Raw genomic sequence first — 19,075 nt, 5'->3', positions numbered from 1 at the left:
TTTCCACCCAGTCCAAAGATGTGAGGGTTAGGTTGATTGGCCAGTATTGTCAGTTGGGGTGGGGGGGGTGGGAGTGTTGCTAGATGGGTAGATACGTGTTGTTATGGGGATAGGGCCTGGGTGAGATTGTTGTCTGTGTGGGCTCAATGGGCTGAATGGCCTCTTTCTGCACTGTAGGTATGATGAAGGCAAGTGGACAACACCTCTTTAAATTAAATGTCCTTTGTATGAGTTGGTATTCATTAGCAGGAGCCCATTTAAAAAGTAGTTAGGGGTATCTTTGAGATTGTTTCTATATATTCTATATAGGGCAGCACAGTGGTTAGCACAGCTGCCTCACAGCCCCAAGAACCTGGGTTCGATTCCCAGCTTGGATCAATGACTGCATGAGTTTCCTCCCATAATCTGAAGATGTGCAGTTTACGTTGACTGGCCATGCTAAAACGCCCCTTGGTGTCAGGGGAATTAGTAGGGTCAATACATGGGGATAGGGCCTGGGTGGGATTGTTGTCAGTGCAGGCTCATTGGATCGAATGGTCTCTTTCTGCACTTAAGGATGATGAAGGCAAGTGGATAATAACTCTCTAAATTTAAAGAAAAAGTGTTGGAGGATCTCAGCAGGTCTGACAGCATCTGTGTAGAGAGAATAGAGCCAATGTTCTGAGTCTGGATGACCCTTTGAAGGCTCTATTCTCTCTCCACAAATGTTGTCAGTCCTGCTGAGATTTTGCATTTTCTGTTTTCATTTCAGATTCCAGACTATTAATTCAGAAACTCAGCTAATGTTCTGGGGACCCGGCTGTGAATTTAGTTGGTGGAATTTGAATTCAATAAAAAATATCTGCAATTAAGAGCCTACTGGTGACCATGAAACTTGTCGATTGTCAGAAAAACCCATCAGTTCACTAATGTCCATCCTTTAGGGAAGGAAATCTGCTGTCCTTACCTAGGACTACCTGGCCTACATGTGACTCCAGACCCACAGCAATGTAGTTAACTCTGAACTGCCCTCAAAGAGCAACTAGTGATGGGCAATAAATGCTGGTGCAGCCAGCAATGCCCATGTCCCACAAATAAAACAAAATCCACAGTATTTTGCTTTTGCCTCTCTAAATTAAATTTCCTTTGTATGTGTGTTCATTAGCAACACCCCATTTAAAAAGTAATTACCAGTATCTTTGAGATGTACTGTAGAATGGTTTTAATAGTTTTGAAGTTTTATATAGAAACACAGAAGATAGGAGCAGGAGGTCATTTGGTCCTTTGAGCTTGCTTCGTCATTCATCACTATTATGGCTGATCATCAACTCAATAGCCTAATCCTGCTTTCTCCCCATAACCTTTAATCCCATTTGCCCCAAGTGCTATATCTAGCCACCTCTTGAATACATTCAATGTTTTGGCATCAACTATTTCCTGTGGTAATGAATTCCACAGGCTCACCACTCTTTGGGTGAAGAACTGTCTCCTCACCTCCGTCCTAAATGGTCTACCCTGAATCTTCTGACGGTGACCCTGGTTCTGGACTCCCCCACCATCGGGAATATCCTCCCTGCATCTAACCTGTCTAGTCCTGTTAGAATTTTATAAATCTGCCCTCCACCCCTCACTCGTCTTAACTCCAATCCTAATCTAGTCAATCTCTCCTCATCCTCGGAATCAGCCTGGTTAAACTATACATCTTGGATTGACATCTTCAATGAAAAATTGTATTGAAACATTCTCTGCATGAATAAGATTTTCTCACTGAAAGTAATGATTTAGCACCAGCTCCCCACCCTTAGTGTGTTGCTGGGGTGCCCCTGATGATGGGTCTGGGATGTTGAGAGCTGGAGGCGGGGCCTGTCCCTTTAAAAGGGGGCGGGGCCAGAAGATCACCCCATCGCCGGCTCGCGCCCCGTGTTGAAATACCCGGATGGGCGGGAGGCTGGCTCCACATTCGCTGAGAGAGGAACCGGCACAGACACGCACTCTTACACAGAGACTCTTCATCATGGGGAGAGCAATCGCTCTGCTGCTGCTTACCGTCTGCTTGCTGGAGGACGTCGCCGTTGCTGCTACTGGTGAGGGAGTTAATGTGTGTGTGTGTGTCAATGAAGTTTGTGTGAGGGGGCGATCGAAGTTGGTGAATGAATGAGGGAGTGTGGAGGGGTTTTGTTTTATGTTTTTGGATCGGTCTCTCCCTGGAGAATTTGGACCGTCATATCCCCCACCACCCATCCCGGTCTCCGGCGACAGTTTAACCGTTGCCCAGCACTCGAGATCCGACTTCAACCACCGCTCCAGCGGCGCCGGGCAGCTGCCTGCTGATTGGCGGCCAGCCGAACAGGAGATTCTAAGGCGCAGCCCCCCTCTGCCAATGGGAGCGCCGCATTCCCGGGGCTCGAGCGCCGGTCACGCCCCCGTCTTGTCTGCCAATGGGAGCTCAGCATTGCTGGTGCTCGCTCTGCGGTCCCGCCCCCCTTCGGGGCGGGGAATGCGCGCAAGGATTGTGGGAGTTGTAGGCGCTGTGGGTGGTTGGAGGATGGAGCGAGGGAGGACAAGCTACTGGGCTGGGGGGCTCTGAATGTGGAGATGCTGTGGGAGAAGCCAGTGGCTTTTGCTATCAAATAAACCTGTTGGACTTTTAACCCCGGTGTTTGTGAGACTTCTTACTGTATTGGCCTCTGAAGACAGATAGTGGGTTCCAAATCCCGGGGTTGGGGGAGGAGGAGGAAATTGAGCTAACAGTTCCCAGGAGAGAGTGCTGCAGTGTTAACGGTACCCCTTTTCTGGGTGTGGTTCTAAACTGAGTCTCAAGTGTACAAGTCCTCCATTTGGGGTGGGGAGAAGGGTTCTTCCTAATTTTGCTAGATACAGTAACTGGTTATTGATCTTTGTTGGATTTTTATCACATTTGATGGGACAAGTTGGCTACTGCATTTCTCAGTCACCCTACTTTGGTGGTGGTTAAGTACTTTGGGTGCTTATAAAAGTTGGCATATGAAGAAAAGTTCCTGACCCTTGTCTGGTGTTTAGCGGTCTCAGCCTGGAAATTTCCTACACTAGAGCTCCAGTGCTGACTTTGCTGCTTGTTACTTATGCTCTAACGATTTGCCAATTTTTTGTTTGTGATTGGAAGAAGGCAGGCCTCTAAGTGTGGTTCCAACATATGGGTGAGGATAGAATCAGTACCAGTTGGGATGCCCTTGTCAGCGGCACAGTGGTTAGCACTGCTGTCAGGGACCCAGTTTTGATTCCTGGTTTGCATCCTGTGGAATCTGCACATTCTCCGTATCTGTGGGTTTGCTCCGGTTTCCTGCCGCAGTCTGAAAGATGTGATGATTAGGTCCATTGGCTGTGCTAAATTTTCTGTGTACCCAAACAGGCAGCGGAATGTAGTGAGATGGGGATTTTCACAGTAACTTCATTGCAGTGTTAATGTAATACTTGTGGCAAAATAAAATTAAAACTGTTGAATATTGCTGCCTTTCAAAAATGTTTATTTGGGTGGGGTCAGTCATTAAAATTCCTTTCCTAACAGATGGAGCTTGGTTGGTGGGGGGGAGGCGGGGGAATAGTGAGAGAAAGCATCTTTTGTAAATCAGAACAAATATCAAAATCAAACCCACCCTGATCTGCTATCTACTGGTGCTGTGAGCTGTTAGATTATCTGATCTGTAGGGAAGTAAATGGGGAAATTATGAACTTTATTGCTTGGTGACTCATCTAATAAAGATTTTTATGAATGAACTAGTGAATCGTAATGTGTGGACTGGAGGTGAGCACACAACATTTATTCAGGATGGTACGCGGTGGTATAAGTTCACCACTTATTTCCCTAAGATTTGCTGCTGGCTCCCTTGAACCTATAAATCTCCAGGTTTTATTTGCTCTGTGGGAGTTGTGAAACTTCCTTAACTACAGCAATACAATCAAGTGATTTGAATCATCCAGCCACTCCTTTTCTTAAAAAAATATGATAATGGCTTGTGCAAATGAGTGGCTTCTGATTGGCTGACCTGGCATGGTATGATCAGGCTATCTTCTGTTGACTAAGAGGCTGTTGTTGATCAACACAAGTCTGATTACAGTTGGCCACTTTTTTGATTACTAATGAATTAACAGCAGGGGAAAAATGAAACTTTTCTCCCAGTGCAAACACACTCAGGTCCCCATTACCTTGCATGGTAATAAATCCCCCAGCACAAAACGTTTTGAGACAATTAGAAACACTGCTTTTAATCTGTTTTGTGCTGTGTTCCGGTAAATACTTTCTTATTCCTTATAAAAAGCCATGAGACACCCAGCTCTAAAGTGTGTGGAGACTGTCTTTTGAACTGAGTCCAACATTGGTCCCATTCATTTCAAGATCAGTTGGTGTGGTCAAGCAGACAGAATGCTTGGTGGGCAAAGTATACTGTACTTCCATTGGTGGAAATGAGATGAATTCAGCCACTAGCCTTGGCATTCTTTTGGACGTCTAGGGTCAAACCCCCCATAGTGCTTTTCAGAAAGCCAATCTGCAGGGGAGGGGCAGTGACTGTGTAACAGATGTGATGGTCCTCTAGAAGTAGTAAATGAGGTGGTTGCTACCAAATTTAATTTTGGTGAGTTTAGATCGTCCTTGGCATATGCAGTGTATTAAATGTCCCATCAGATGATCAAGCCATTAGTGCTGTTTATTCTGATCCAGCAGCTATCATCTTCAACTGGGAGAATTGTAACTTGTTAATTTTTCCCATCTTGTTGGCACCAACCCAAGTAAGGCTTGGCATTGCTTTGCTCACCATCTGTGGGACCTGAGCAAGCTTCTATCCACTTGATATCAATGGTCCATTTCAGATCCAGTCATCTGCTCTGGAGGATTATTGGGACCTGGAGTAATCGGGTTGTCTTGGTTTCTCTACAATAGTATCATTGAAGTTGTCAAATGGATTAGTTCTTTATATAATTGATTCATGTGCAATGCATTTTCGATGGTCACTGTATTCTGAACTGGCTGACAGCCTCCTGTTCAAAGTGAGGCAATGCCTATCTATTTGGGTAAAGTGTCACCTAGCACAGACTTTTAAGGATGGGTCCCAATCACGCTTGCCTTCTGGAAATGAGTGAAGTTATAACTGTGGCATTACCTTTGACGCTGCTGGCTCTGTGGCTAGTCCTGGCTGAGCTTTGCTATGATGAGCAGAAGTCACTGTCAATAGAAAGAGACTATTTGGCTCAACCAGTCCTTACTTTAATTGCGCAAGTGGTAGTCTTGCCATTATCCCCAGTTCCATTTTCCCTTCATCCAATGTAATGTTTATATGGTCTGTACTAACTCTGGCAATGTCTGTCTCCTCTTTCCTCCTGCATGCTCTATTTTAAATTTCTTACGTTTAAACTTTTGTCTATATTCCTCTTGTGTTCCTTATTTGCTAGGAATTCTATTCCTTTGTTCTATCCTTTCATAATTCTTAACTTGATTTTTTACCACTTATCAAATCTCTGATTTGTAATTATAACAAAATATGCTGGGGCTATTTTGTTTTCTTTGGTTTCAGCCCCTAACAGGGTGAGTCTGTGTAGACTAGGAAACTCAGGTTCATCCTTGTTTGTATACTCATCTGGGGGAATTGTGCTATAACTGGCATCATTATGGAGAGATGTTTCAGAGGGTGCCCAGTGTTAGTGAAGTTCTACCCACTGAGTCAGCACTGTGGGTGGGAGTGACTCAGAAAAATGAATAGTATCACCTAGAATGTGTGTTCAGCAAGATCCTTCAACAGTATCAACCAGTTATAAAAGGGGAAACTTTTTTGTGTTGAAAGCCCAGTACTTTCCATGCTAAAATTGGTGCTATGGTTGGGGAGGTGAGTTATAGTTGCCTGGTGTTTAGTGCTGCCACCTCACTGTTCAAGGAACCTGGACTTCATACTGGCTTTGGGTGTCTGTGTGGTGTTTTCAAGTTCTCCCTGTCTGCATGGGTTTTTGCTGGTACTCCAGTTTTTTCCCATAGTACAAAGGTGTGCCAGTTAGGTGGCTTGGCTATGGTAAATTGCCCCTCATTTTGTCTGTGTGCCCTGTGACAGACTGGTGTCATGTCCTTGGTGTATCCTGCCTACTGCCCAGTGTCTTGTCAGGATAGGCTCCAAATCCCCATGACTCTGAATTGGAGTAAGCAGTTGTTAAAGTGAAGTTTAGACTTGCTGGGTTTGGCTCCCTAGTATTATGGCCACTGGTTCATGCTGGCAAGATGAAATAGGAGAGTGATGTTAAACTGCTGAACATAGCTACATGAATTACCTGGCTGCTGCTGTGCTTGGACTTTTTGAAGTCCTTCCACAAGCCTTGAGTACGTGTTTCTAAAATTCACTGCTGTGCTGACAGATTAAACAAACTGTCAGTCTTGGCTCAGTTGGTGTCACTCGCCTCTGAATAATGGGTTTATGCATTGCGCCAAATATGCAATCAAGAGGTTTCCCAGATAGGGTTAGTACTATATTGATGTTGGTCTGCCCGAAAGCTAGACGTGATTAATTACATAGCCAGTGATTCTGCTTCCATTAAATGCTGCAGCACGTCAGTCACTTTTACTACTTTGCTTTTATTTACTGAGGGGAGGAATTTTCTGATTATTACCCTGGAGTTGTAACCTGCCTGGAGCTTTGCTGCAGATTATTACAGCAATATTCTCAAGCTGTTGAACGTCCTGCTTGATTTCTGTACTCACTTCCTGTGTGAATGGGGGTGGGGTGATGATGTGATTTGTCATTTTTGAAATGAGTTGTGATCTGTTGAGCCAATCGTTTCTCGAGAGCATGTCAGCCCATTTTCAACAACGAATAGGTGATGTGTATACCACAGCTGACTAGTCTCTGGGTGACTCAAAGTTTCTACTACAGAAACAGAATGGGGAAAAACGTGGTTGGAATTTCCGCTTCAGCAACATAATTTCCTTGGGGGAGGGTGGAGACAAGTCGGGAAATCCTTGAATGAGAAAGCTGATTTTTCTTACCATTTTGAGCATTGAGGTTTGCTTGACTTTCATTTTTTTCCTCCACTTGTATGAGGCAATAGAGTCATAGAATCTATACAGTTCAGAAGGAGGCCATTCAACCCATTGAGTCTGCATCAAAGACAATCCCACCCAGACCCTATCCTTGTAACCCCCACATATTTACCTTGCTAATCCCCTGACACTTGAGGGACAGCCAATCCACCTAACCCCTACTTTTGGCGTGTGGGAGGAAACCGGAGCACCTAGAGAAAATCCACGCACACGTGGAGAGAGTGCAAACTCCACACCCTCAGTGCGCCCACTAGTGTTGTAAGGCAGCAGTGCTAGCCACTTTGCTAAGCCTTTAAGCTCTTCAACCTGAAAAGTTGGAGTCCTGGGTGATATTTTAAATGGGTGTGGAGAAGATCACATTAAAATGAGCAGAGGGACACCAATTTAAAACTATTTTTAATTCTTTTTCACAAAAATACATTAGCTTTGGCGGCACAGTGGTTAGCACTGCTGTCTCAAAGCACCAGGGACCTACCTCGGCTCATTGTTTGTTTGTGTGGAGTTTGCACATTTCCACCACCCCCACCCATATCTGTATGGGTTTCCCCCTACAGTCCTAAGATGTGTGGGCTAGGTGGCTTGGCCATGCTAAATTGCCCCCTTAGTGTCGGGGGACTAGCAGGGTAAATATGTGGGGTTACTGGGATAGGGCTTGGGTGGGATTGCTGATGGCGCAAGCTGAGTGGCTGTGCTATAGGCCTGTTGGAGGGATGAGGGCTGTTGACTTGCACCTCAGTGCAACTGCATGAACATGCAGCTTCCTCCATGTGCTACAACTGGTTGGGCAACAATTCTTGAGTTGCAATTCCAACATGAATTCTTTGTTTTCCTTTCTCTCTTTATTCTCCCCCAACATTACATTAAGATGACCGCATTTTTTTTCTTCCAGCAACTGGACTTTGTGATCAGAATCATTTCCGATGTGGTGATGGTAGATGTATTCGAGCCCATTGGCTTTGTGATGGGCAGTCTGAATGTGCAGATGGTTCAGACGAGTCACTGGAGACGTGCAGTAAGTGCAACCTTATTTTAATTCTTTTAATGGGAACATCCCCACTCACTTTTTTAATCCAAATAGTGGGAAGGATTTTTTTCTCCTTTTCCATCCCATCCCAGTTTAGCTGTCATTGTGTGCTGTTTTTTTTAATCTCCCAGTGACCTTTGCTGATGAAGAATGGGTTGGATATGTTGTGAATCCTCCCAGAGTTGCATAGTGTGCCATTTCTTGCTGCTCAGTTTATTTGAATAAAGAGCCAGAAGGAAATACTGAGTTGTTGAGGCTACGCAAGGGTTGTTCACAATATTACACTATGCTAGGAAGGTGTTGGGGATGTTCACAATATTGTATGTAAGAAGATCAGAATAATTAATCTGATAGAGAATGGTAATCTTTTGATAGGTGCTCTACAAGATCAGGAAATGCAGAGACTATTATTTTCTTTCCCCTTCATTTGCAAATTCTGTGACTGTGCTTGAGATTTTTTTTGTGCATCTTCAGATTGTGAATCTTTTTAATCTTCCAGAGAATAAGACCTGCAGTGCTGTTGAATTCAGCTGTGGTGGTCATGTTAACAAATGTATCCCAAAATCTTGGCGCTGCGACTCCCAAAAAGACTGTGAAAATGGCTCGGATGAGGAGAACTGCCGTAAGTAATCCTCTTCTGTGCTCACTCAAATTTGCAGGAAGCAATTTCTCACTGGAACAGAAATGTCCACTAACAATTTCTGTCCTTCAATAGCTGCTCATAAATGCCAAGACCATGAGTTCCAGTGCCACGATGGGAACTGCATTTCTCTGAAGTTTGTCTGTGACGAGGACACAGACTGCACGGATGGCAGTGATGAGCTGGAATGTCCAGAGCGGACCTGTGGGCCTCACATGTTCCAGTGTTTTGAGAGCAAACTTTGTATTCCACATCTCTGGGCATGCGATGATGATCCGGATTGCCCTGACAAGTCAGATGAGTGGCCGCAGAATTGTGGTCAGTCCCCTAAGTTAGAGCCCAATCCCTGCTCTTCCCTGGAGTTCCACTGTGGCAGCGGAGAATGTATCCACATGAAATGGCGCTGTGATGCCAGTGCAGATTGCAGGGATCAATCGGATGAGAAAGGCTGTGGTAAGTGTTTTTGTAAAAGTTGCTGTCTCCACGTAAGCAGCCTTCAATGCCCCTGGAGGGTACAACACTTAACTTTTTAATAATTTATTTTTAGCTGTGGCAACTTGCCGGCCAGATGAATTTCAGTGCAATGATGGGACCTGTGTCCATGGAAGCCTCCAGTGTAATAAGGAGTTTGACTGCCATGACCATAGTGATGAAGCTGGCTGTGTGCATGGTAAGCTGCATTCCTTCAAAATCAGAATTGCTGACAATAACCTTGACCGAAGTAGTGCCATGGGGAGCTATTGGCCCAGCTTCTTTCCCCTTGCCCCGTTCTAATGTAGAAAGGTGCATTTTGCTTCATCACAGGCTGGTTGTATTGTGATATTTGCCAGTTTTCCTGCCAGTCTTTGGGGTAGAAGGTAGTTCTTGGTCTGTATTTGATCGCTGTCACATTAACTACATTGATGTTACCAAACTGTCTGAGCATCGTCTTAAACCAGAATCCTTTCCATTTAAGCTAGGTGTCTCAATGACTAACCAGAGTGCTACGATTGTTAATATTAAGGAATAGAACACCCATAAGCTCACTGAACCTGTATAAAGAATATGTATATTTTTATGTACATATTGTTACTTTATTCTCTCTCCACAAAAGCTCACTCCTATAGTAGCTATTCTTGATACTGAGTTGGGCTTTACTGAGTGCAAATTTTCCTCACTTGTATTAAATATGCTTTCAGCAGAGATTTTTTTTTCCCCTCTAAATTGGTCCCTACACCAAGGGAATGTCTCTACCACTTTTTTTATATTGGTTAATGTGGCATAGATTAAAGGAGGAACCCACAAAAGATCATCATGCCATCCTCTCAGGTCTGAACCTAGGGTTGTAATTTACCACCTCACTAGATCAGTTCTATCTGCTGCTGACAAATAGTAGGGAACGTAAACTGTTTAGTCTTTAACAAGCTGCCTCATCTCTGCTCAACAGTGACCAAGTGTGACAGCCCCCACAAGTTCAAGTGTATGAGTGGCGAGTGTATTATGCTGGACAAAGTTTGTGACAAACAGCGGGACTGCAGAGACTGGTCAGATGAACCTCTGAAGGAATGTGGTACGTCAAAAACTAATGTCTCTTGTGGTGGGCCCTTTGTTGGGCAACCTTTTAAAATTGAGAAATGGAGTCAAGTACAAAAGTACACTTCTCAATCAGATGAAGACTGAGTTGAGTTGGATCTAATGTCTTTGATTCCACTGAATTGAATGTTCTGTTCTGATTAGGTGAGAATGAATGCCTGAATGAAAACGGTGGTTGCTCTCACATCTGTAAAGATCTAAAGATTGGCTATGAGTGCCTCTGTCGACCTGGCTTCAGGCTTGTTGATGATACAAAGTGTGAAGGTAAGAATTAACTTTTCCTCTTCATGTTAACATCTGTCCTTAGTGATTCTCTCTTGTACTGGAAAGCTTTTGGAAATGGGATGGATTGTCCTGACATCTTGTGACGTTTTGTGGCTTTCAGATATTGATGAGTGTGAGAACCCAGACACGTGCAGCCAGATGTGCATCAACTTGGAAGGTGGATTCAAGTGTGAATGTAATGAGGGCTATCACATGGACCCAGTGACCAGACAATGCAAAGCTATTGGTAAGAACCATTTCTGTGGAATCTAGTTTTAGCAGCTATAGCTGTTTATGTTCTTAATAGGTTGATCTTTTGCTTCTCTGGGTGCTGTAAATATATCATATTCCCTCTTTTACTAATTTGATTTGCCACCAGCCATTAAGATTGTAACCTTCACCTTTTAAGTGACAACTCTGGTTGCCTCCTTCCCCTCACTCATTCCTAATGCTGTTTTTGTAAACAAACTTATCATGGTTTGACTTTTCCCTGCTGGTATCCAAGGTTAGAAATTTGGTGGTGTTAGTCACTGTTCTAGTATACAAAAGTTAACTTGCTGGTTCAGCAGAAGTGTTGTTGCCTGTGTGGTGTGTGTGTGACCTTCATTGAGGTTGGTTCTGTTGCCAGCCTATGTATATAGTGTAACCTTCATCAGGATCAGTGACCTGCAAGTACATGCCCTGGAGTCATGTTTTTCTAAATGATGTGGAATGCTTACAAGCTGGCGTCTCTTTTTTTTTATTGCCCTAGGTACAGTGGCCTACTTATTCTTCACCAGCCGGCATGAAGTCAGAAAGCTGACTCTTGATCGGAGTGAGTACACCCAGCTGATCCCCAGGCTGAAGAATGTGGTGGCATTGGACATGGAGGTGGCTACAAACAAGATCTATTGGGCTGACCAGTTTCAAGAAAAAATCTTCAGGTGAGATGTTGTCAGTAACATGGGGGGCAGCAGCAGCAGTTTTGCCTATCAGGTATGGCCAGTAATTTCTAATGATCCTGGATAAGTGTCTGATTCCTTGTCCTGACTTGTTGGGCGTAATACTGTAGACCACTGTATTCCCCTAAAATTGCTTTTCACAGAAGAAACCTTGCAGACTTGTGAATCCATTTCCTGTCATGTGACAAGCACCAGCTCCCAAGACTTCACATTAAACCTCCAGTAGCCTGCCCCAGTTTGATTTTTTTTTTTGTTCTTTTCTTTCACAGTGCCCACATGGACAAAGCTGAGAATTCTTCCCATCATTCCACAGTGATTGAGACTGAAATCAAGGCACCAGATGGCTTGGCTGTAGACTGGATTCATCAGAACATCTACTGGACAGATAGTTTAACCAGCATGATCTCTGTAGCTAACACAGCTGGAACAAAGAGGAAGATCCTGGTGAAAGAACAGCTTTCAAAGCCCAGAGCCATCGCAGTGGATCCAATCCATGGGTATGGATAGCTTCATTAAGCTGGATGAGGTAGTAGAGTGGAGGTGACTAAATAAACTCTAGTTGGAGGCCCTGGATCTTGTTGGAGCCATAAACTGACGCAATAACTTGCTGTGGGCTTTTTTTAGGATAAATAATTAATCCTCTACTGCTTTTCGTATTGGCAAATATAGGCTTGAAAATGAGTTACTCAACAATGCTAAAGATCCAGATAAATCCATTCTGCCTGGGTTAGAGTAGATAAGAACAGGAAGGAGTTTGATTTGCTTTTGTTTTTTTTTTGTCATTGGATCAGTATCTCTATATATAGTGACATGAAACTTCCTTTGGATGGTCGTAGATTTTAATTACTGATTTTTTTTTTTTCCCATCAGCTTCCTTTACTGGAGTGATTGGGGATCTCCTGCCAAGATTGAGAAGGGAGGTTTGAATGGAGTGGAACGTATGCCATTGGTCAGTAAAGACATTGAATGGCCAAATGGAATCACTCTAGGTGAGTATTCGGCTTCTTTGGAATTTTAAAATCTTATTTCGTGCCCCCCCCCCAACCTGTGAGCGTTTGGAAGGTGAGGTGGTTGCTGGTGATGGAGAACAGTCTATCTGAGTTCCACCCTTCCAAGTGTCCCAAATTTAATTAATTCTAGTTTGCCAGTAATTTTCCCAAAATTGTGACCATTTGCCAATTCTGGCCTTGACTTGATATTTGCTGAATATTGGTGATCCTTTAAAACCATAAGTGATTTGGAACAGAGTTTCACAGCAATGTTCCTTGTTTGGTCTCAGTTTAAACTATGTTGGGACTGTGTGTGATTGTGCTCTGTACTCTGCTTGTTTCAGACTTGGTGAATCAGCGCCTTTATTGGGTAGACTCCAAGCTGCACACCTTGTCTAGTATTGGTGTTGATGGTGACAACAGGAAAACCTTAATCATCTCTCCAGACAAGCTGACGCACCCCTTCTCTATAGCTTTGTTTGAGGTGAGTAGCTTTGATTTGATCAGTTTCTGTTCAGCTGGATTAGAGTTAGGTCGAGTATTGTGTTGGGAGGATGGGGTGATACCTAAAGGAGTAGGAAACCTGATTATAGCAGTTATGAGTTGGTAGCTATAGTGGCTGTATGTGTACTTTTAAAAAAAAACCCCAATTTTTAAAGTTTTGAGAATTTAAATTTTTGGTGTTAGTGAAATCATGTAGCCGGGTTCCCAAATCCTTCCCTTTTGTTTTGGGAAGGTTAGAGTTTATTTATTAGTCACCACAAGCAAAGCTTACATTAACACTGCAATGAAATTCCCCTAGTCGCCACGCTCTGATACCTGTTCGAGTCATTTCACCTAACCTGACGTCTTTCAGACTGTGGGAGGAAAACCCCACAGGTGTGGGGAGACTGTGTGCAAACTCCACACAGACAATGACCCAAGCCAGGAATCAAACCCGGGTCCCTGGCACTGAGATGGCAATGCTAACCACTGTGCTGCCCACAAGTTGCCATACACTATTGTAATTTTTGATCCAGCCAGTCTGCAGCAGGCTGTAAACTAAACCCAGCCCCTTGTTGCATAGAACCCAAATCTCACTTGGACATTCAGCTATAGGTTCTGGGCCACAGATCCTGGAGCCCTTGATTGCATTTATACAGTAGTGAAATCTAAGATTTTATTTAGAAATAACCGTATGGTGGGGTAGGGAAAGGGCTCTGACTCTTGCTAAGATGGATTTGCAATCTGACAACTCTGGATATGTTCATTTAAAACTGAATACCTCAATGATTTTGCTGATGCTTTTCCCCCATCTATTTTGTTTTTAGGACAAGATCTTTTGGACAGATGTCGAGCATGAAGCTATTTTCAGTGCCAACAGACTCACAGGGGGCGATATCCTAACAGTCATTGAAAATCTGGATGTTCCTCAGGACATTGTCCTCTACCACCATCTCCGACAACCCAAAGGTCAATATGTGTTTAAGGACATTTCATTTTCAAATCTGAACCCAATACTGAGTGTAGTCCCACGGAAACTACGGTTAACCTCCCAGCACTTGACCCAAAAATGAAAACAGTCAGTGGTTTCCATGCCATTACAGACGAAAATTCAATCTTTTTAATATCTAGTATTCAGTGCCCCAGTTTGCCCCACTGACTTCCCTTAACTGGAAAATCAAGTATCTGAAGCAGAAGCTTGAAATCTGCCACTCCTAAGCACACATCTACTTTGTTTGATTTTATTTGTTCATTGACTTGTTTTTGATTTGCTCTATGTTGGCAGCTGTGATTTCAGTTGCTAGCCCTGAAACACTTCCTTCCACAACCTTCAAACCTGCTTTTTTTTTTAGTCATTTGGTTCAGTGCAAGGCCCCTGTGAAACATGGCCTCCTTCTGCACTATAGGAGTCTATTTGACCCAATGAATCTACACTGACCACAATCCCACCCAGACTCTATCCCCATGCATTTACCTTAGCTAGTCCCCCTGACACTAAGGGGCAATTTAGCATGGCCAATCCACCTAACTCATGCATCTTTTGGACTGAGGAAACTGGAGTACCTGGAGGAAACCCATGCAGATACTAGGAGAACATGCAAACTCCACACAGGCTGGGAACTGAACCCGGATCCCTGATTGCTCTGAGGCAGCAATGGTAACCACCATGCCTTCAAACATCTCTTTCTATGTTAAGTCACTAAGGTGTGTTGCAGTACACTTAGAATGTAGTCTCTATAAACACCTGCATGTAACTAGTGTGGTGTTTTTATTTTCCAGGTATTAATTGGTGTGAAATGAATGGGCAAGTGAATGGTGGTTGTGAGCATCTGTGCCTTCCAGCACCACAGATCAATGTTCATTCTCCAAAGTACACTTGCGTCTGTCCAGATGGAATGCAACTGGGGCCAGACATGAGAAGATGTGTTCCAGGTTAGTGTCTCTGATCTGAATATATTTTTATTTGTAACTGGTTTGATCAATGGTGCAGGAGGAGACTCGTGTTTATGTAGCACCTACTTTAATTCTTTGGTAGTAGTTGAGTCCCCACGCACTTCTGAAGCCAAAGAGGCAAATGTACACCAAGCTATAAACACCATTTTTTTTTGTGTGTACATGGCTGGTGGGAATTTGGATAATTGGTTGTATGGGATCCTTGTTAAGCAGATGAAGAGGAGGGGTGGGGGGGGGGCGTAGTGGCGGGATTGGGGAGGAAACCTGTTGGATGCTTTTATGGATTAATGAGATGGCAGAGTAGTTTGTAAAAGAGAACAATATTTTGAGAAGCAACTGTATTTTCCTTTTACATTACACAGTAAGGGTATTGATTTTTTTTTTTAAACTTCTTTGTCATTGCACTCTGACCAATATCTGATCTCCTTTTTAGCTACTCTACTGCCTACCAGCAAGCCAAACACAGCCAGAACCATAACCAATCCTAACCATGTACAGACATTCACAACCAGAAAAATGATTACCCAGCCCTCCAATGTTCCATCACATGCTGAACCCACAGTAATCCCTACACGGCACGAGGTGCTCACAGTTTCACAGCCAGGTATATCTTTCAGCTGCTATACTCATGAGTAAATTATAAAGAACTTGTTTGCTGCTAATTATAATTTGCCAGTGGACTGCACATTTTCAAGCTGCTTTTTTTTTTTTCCCCCCCACCCCCTCCTTGCAGTACAAGGTGACGTTGCAGCTGAGGCAACCACGGAAAGCCATAATGGTGCTAATGCCTTGTGGATTGTCCTACCCCTAGGTAAGTGCAAGTAAATATTTTGTGACTTGGTGAGATTGTGAAGCCATTACTACTCTGGCATGTTGTAGAGTAGGTCCTGCCGTTGGTGCTTGTAAGTTTATTGTAAAGTTCTTGATACCAAGAGGGCGTTCTTAAGGTAGCACAGTGGTTAGCACTGCTGCCTCAGTGCCAGGGACCTGGGTTCAATTCCTGGCTTGGGTCAGCTGTCTGTGTGGAGTCTGCATGCTCTCCCCTGTGTCTGTGGACTTCTTCAATAGAAGGTGGGTATTATACAAGTACACGTAGATGTTCTCAGTAAAGGGTGGGGGACAATTCTTACTGCCCATCCATTGCAGGAACATTAGGGAGAGCAAGAACTAGATTTCCTACCATTTGTAATATATCCTGGGGTCCAACGTACTCCAATAAAAATATTGCCTTGCCCTGTCCAGTACTGTACACCTGAAATTTCTAGAAAGGTGGTGATTTAAATCCTTTTTTTTCCATCTCCAGCCATCCTATCGCTGCTTGGTACAGCTGCTTATTTCATTTGGAAAAACTGGAAATTGAAGAACACCAATAGCATAAACTTTGATAACCCCGTCTACCAAAAGACTACTGAAGATGATGAGGTCCACATCACTCGGAACCAAGTTGGCTATACGTATCCCACGGTGAGCTACCACTGCGCTTTTTTTTTTAAATCTTGCTGCAGCTTCAAAAAAAATTCAATACTTGAGCAAAGTCTGAATGTGTGTCCATATCCCCAGTCCTGTCAGCCCGCTATTGGCGACCAGGAGTTTAATCAGCCTGCTTGCATCAGGAGCAAAGCAGAGTACATTGGAAGTAGTATTGCACAAGCGACAGGGATGCAGCTTGTGGGACCATTTTGATGTCTCCCATGCCTGTATATTTGCTTCTTGTACAATTCAGCAGGGCAAATGCTTGAACACTTTTAACATTATCTCAAAAGTCTTGCTTAGCACTGGCCCAGATTGACTTAAAAATTAAAGATGGGCTTGTATTAAATGAGATGTGGTGGCAGTGCAAATTTTACAGTTGCTTTTATCCCAAGTACCATTCCCTTTCTCCCCCACCCATCTTGTGATTTTTAGTTTTTTTGATTCTTTGTTCTAACTAAAGCCCCTTCTCTTGCAGAGAGCGGTTGTGAGCTTGGAAGACTATGGTGCTTGATAGGAGGAGCCTGACACAAAGTGCCTCGCGGAGTGATTGCTGCTTGTGGATCTAGACTTTCATTTCTGCTGTTGCATCCATCCTACACAGAACTGCACTCCCTCAACCCTTCAGCAAAGACACTCCATGTACAGGGTGCTGGTTAGGTTATTTAAATATATTTTGCACTCAATGTGCTATTACTGTGGATGTTTTTATTGGTATGGGTTTTTCTGAAAACCCAACTGCCCAAATATGACATGAACTCCTCTCATTTTTGTAAAGTGTGAGAAACATTTTGGGACAAACTTTTTCATAAAGATTCCTGACTGAAGGCGTCTGATCTCATCAGAAGTGGACACTAATCAGTGTGATTAAGTTACTAATGACTGACTGAAGAGAAGGGTAATTGAAGGTGAAGTGTATATAATATTAGTCTGCAACTCATTTGTATGTTTTGTAAATTGCATGTTGTGTTTCTCCTTGTATACAGTTACCTAAGCAAGAATGAGGTGAGTGAACTGGCACTTGCCTTATACCACCTATCATTGCCTCCTTGCCAATCCAGGACTGGGCTGGCCAATAGTCAGCTGCACTGGACTGCTTACTTGAGCAAAAACCCATGTGTATATAAAAGAAAAAATATATATATATAATAAATTGGCTTTGAGGTGGAACTATTTATATTAAAGGCCAAATTCCAAGCTAGAATTCTGCATCCAATCAGAATACTTTTTCTGAAGTAGCATACATGTGGGGACGCGGCTCCTGTCTGGGTCCCTCTCACTACTGAGCCTGACCCAAAATGGTTGGTGCTGGACTATAAGCTTGGAACCCAGCTTGCTTTGATTATTGATTTGTGAATAAGTGTATATTGTACAGATTTTGCAGAAGTTCATGTATGTTTAATTTATTTATCATGTCTCTGGAGCCTTGTGACTAGTTACTGTAAAAGCCCCAGACTCTAAGCAGCCTGAGAGCACAGTGAATGTCACCATGTCAAGTTCTACTTGATCTGTGTGGACAGCTGGGAAAGTCTATCCTATACTGTGCTATGTTTAAATCTGTGTACACAATACAACTTTTCCTCTTTTTTTAAATGTCAATGTTTACAAGGCTGCTCTCTAACAGCATGTTGGCTAAATGTTTTGTCTTTCTACTTGTTGAATTTACACAAAGAACATATATTTATTTATAAAAAGATAGAAATTTTTTAAAAATTAGCATAGCTATAGTGGAATCTCATTCCACGAAGTCTGCCTGGCCCTAACTCTATACTCCCAGGCACCATCCTTACAGGCCAAATGAAGACAAGGGCCCTGCAATCTCCTGGCAATGACCTGTAGTTGAAATCGGGTGCTAGTTTGAATAAGGCTTGGGATGTGGGGGGCAGGGTTTGTATAAATGTCAATGCTGTAACTCTCTCCTGCACCCTTCAGCTCTAATGATGCTGCTGCTGCCCCAAATATGTGACCCTTGTGGATTTTAAATCTGGTGAGGGATTGGAAGTTGGGAATTATCTAAAATTTGAGATTGGAGGGGAGAATAATCCTCCTCTAGCTGATTTGTCAGTAATGGAAGGTGTCCAAGTGGCTTGGTGACGCTACAATATTGGTGAATTTTTTTTTAAATTTTGTTCCTTGCCTAGTGTTCTGTGCAAAATGCCTTGCTACCTCTGCTGCCATATTACTAGCGTTTCACTCAATGTGAGTTTGCCATCGTGGTTTTTCCAAACCTTTTGCTATCAACCATTTTTAAATTGAGTTCCTGGGTTTTTATGAAAACTGAATTGATGATTGTCTTGATCTTGCTGCACTCCATTCAGTTTTAAATTCCCTATTTTTTTTTCATGCCCACCACCAAACAATCTGTCATCTTGAGGAAGAATTTGACTAGCTGTGCATTTACTTGTTTTTCCACCCCTCCACTTACTCTACTCCATGAATTTGGTGCTCGAGTGATGAAGCCTAAATCATGGTGTTTGGATTTCTTTCTTGTATTTGTCTTGTTTTTGCCAACGATCAACCGAATAAACTGATTTTCAGAATGTACAATGGCTTCTGTAAATGTTATTTACCTGGTCTAAGATGTACCTGGTCTAAGATTTTTGCACCATGTTCTGCCTCATTCACTTGATTTGTGGGAATTGGGAGGTTTACTCTATTGACTAGAAACTGAACTGCACCATATAAAAGCTGCAGCTACAGGAGCAA

The 19,075-nt window shown here is 43.2% G+C and overlaps 1 protein-coding gene across 1 annotated transcript; it reads left to right on the top strand.

The window, feature by feature from the left end:
* Positions 1–1,930: 1,930 nt before the first annotated feature.
* On the top strand, positions 1,931–18,916 carry ldlra (low density lipoprotein receptor a). The gene is made up of 18 exons (XM_080216728.1): positions 1,931–2,063; positions 7,923–8,045; positions 8,557–8,679; positions 8,773–9,150; positions 9,245–9,367; positions 10,124–10,246; positions 10,414–10,533; positions 10,655–10,780; positions 11,285–11,456; positions 11,744–11,971; positions 12,345–12,463; positions 12,808–12,947; positions 13,774–13,915; positions 14,726–14,878; positions 15,333–15,503; positions 15,633–15,710; positions 16,203–16,363; positions 16,848–18,916. The coding sequence occupies exons 1-18, from the start codon at positions 1,994–1,996 to the stop codon at positions 16,881–16,883; spliced, it is 2,586 nt and encodes an 861-aa protein (XP_080072854.1). The 5' UTR covers positions 1,931–1,993; the 3' UTR covers positions 16,884–18,916.
* Positions 18,917–19,075: the final 159 nt, after the last annotated feature.

This window comes from Carcharhinus amblyrhynchos, chromosome 33 (genome assembly GCF_965287045.1).
Source record: "Carcharhinus amblyrhynchos chromosome 33, sCarAmb.v2.hapA, whole genome shotgun sequence".
Lineage (NCBI taxonomy): Eukaryota > Metazoa > Chordata > Chondrichthyes > Carcharhiniformes > Carcharhinidae > Carcharhinus > Carcharhinus amblyrhynchos.
The sequence above is the reverse complement of the archived record's forward strand: the minus strand, read 5'-3'. Positions and strand labels throughout refer to the sequence as shown.

Bases quoted from the DNA above. Each gene is read 5' to 3' on its own strand.
- ldlra (XM_080216728.1), top strand. From the start codon at position 1,994: ATGGGGAGAGCAATCGCTCTGCTGCTGCTTACCGTCTGCTTGCTGGAG. The intron at 2,064-7,922 runs GTGAGGGAGTTA...TTTTTCTTCCAG, and splicing joins CGTCGCCGTTGCTGCTACTG to CAACTGGACTTTGTGATCAG. The intron at 16,364-16,847 runs GTGAGCTACCAC...CTTCTCTTGCAG, and splicing joins TTGGCTATACGTATCCCACG to AGAGCGGTTGTGAGCTTGGA.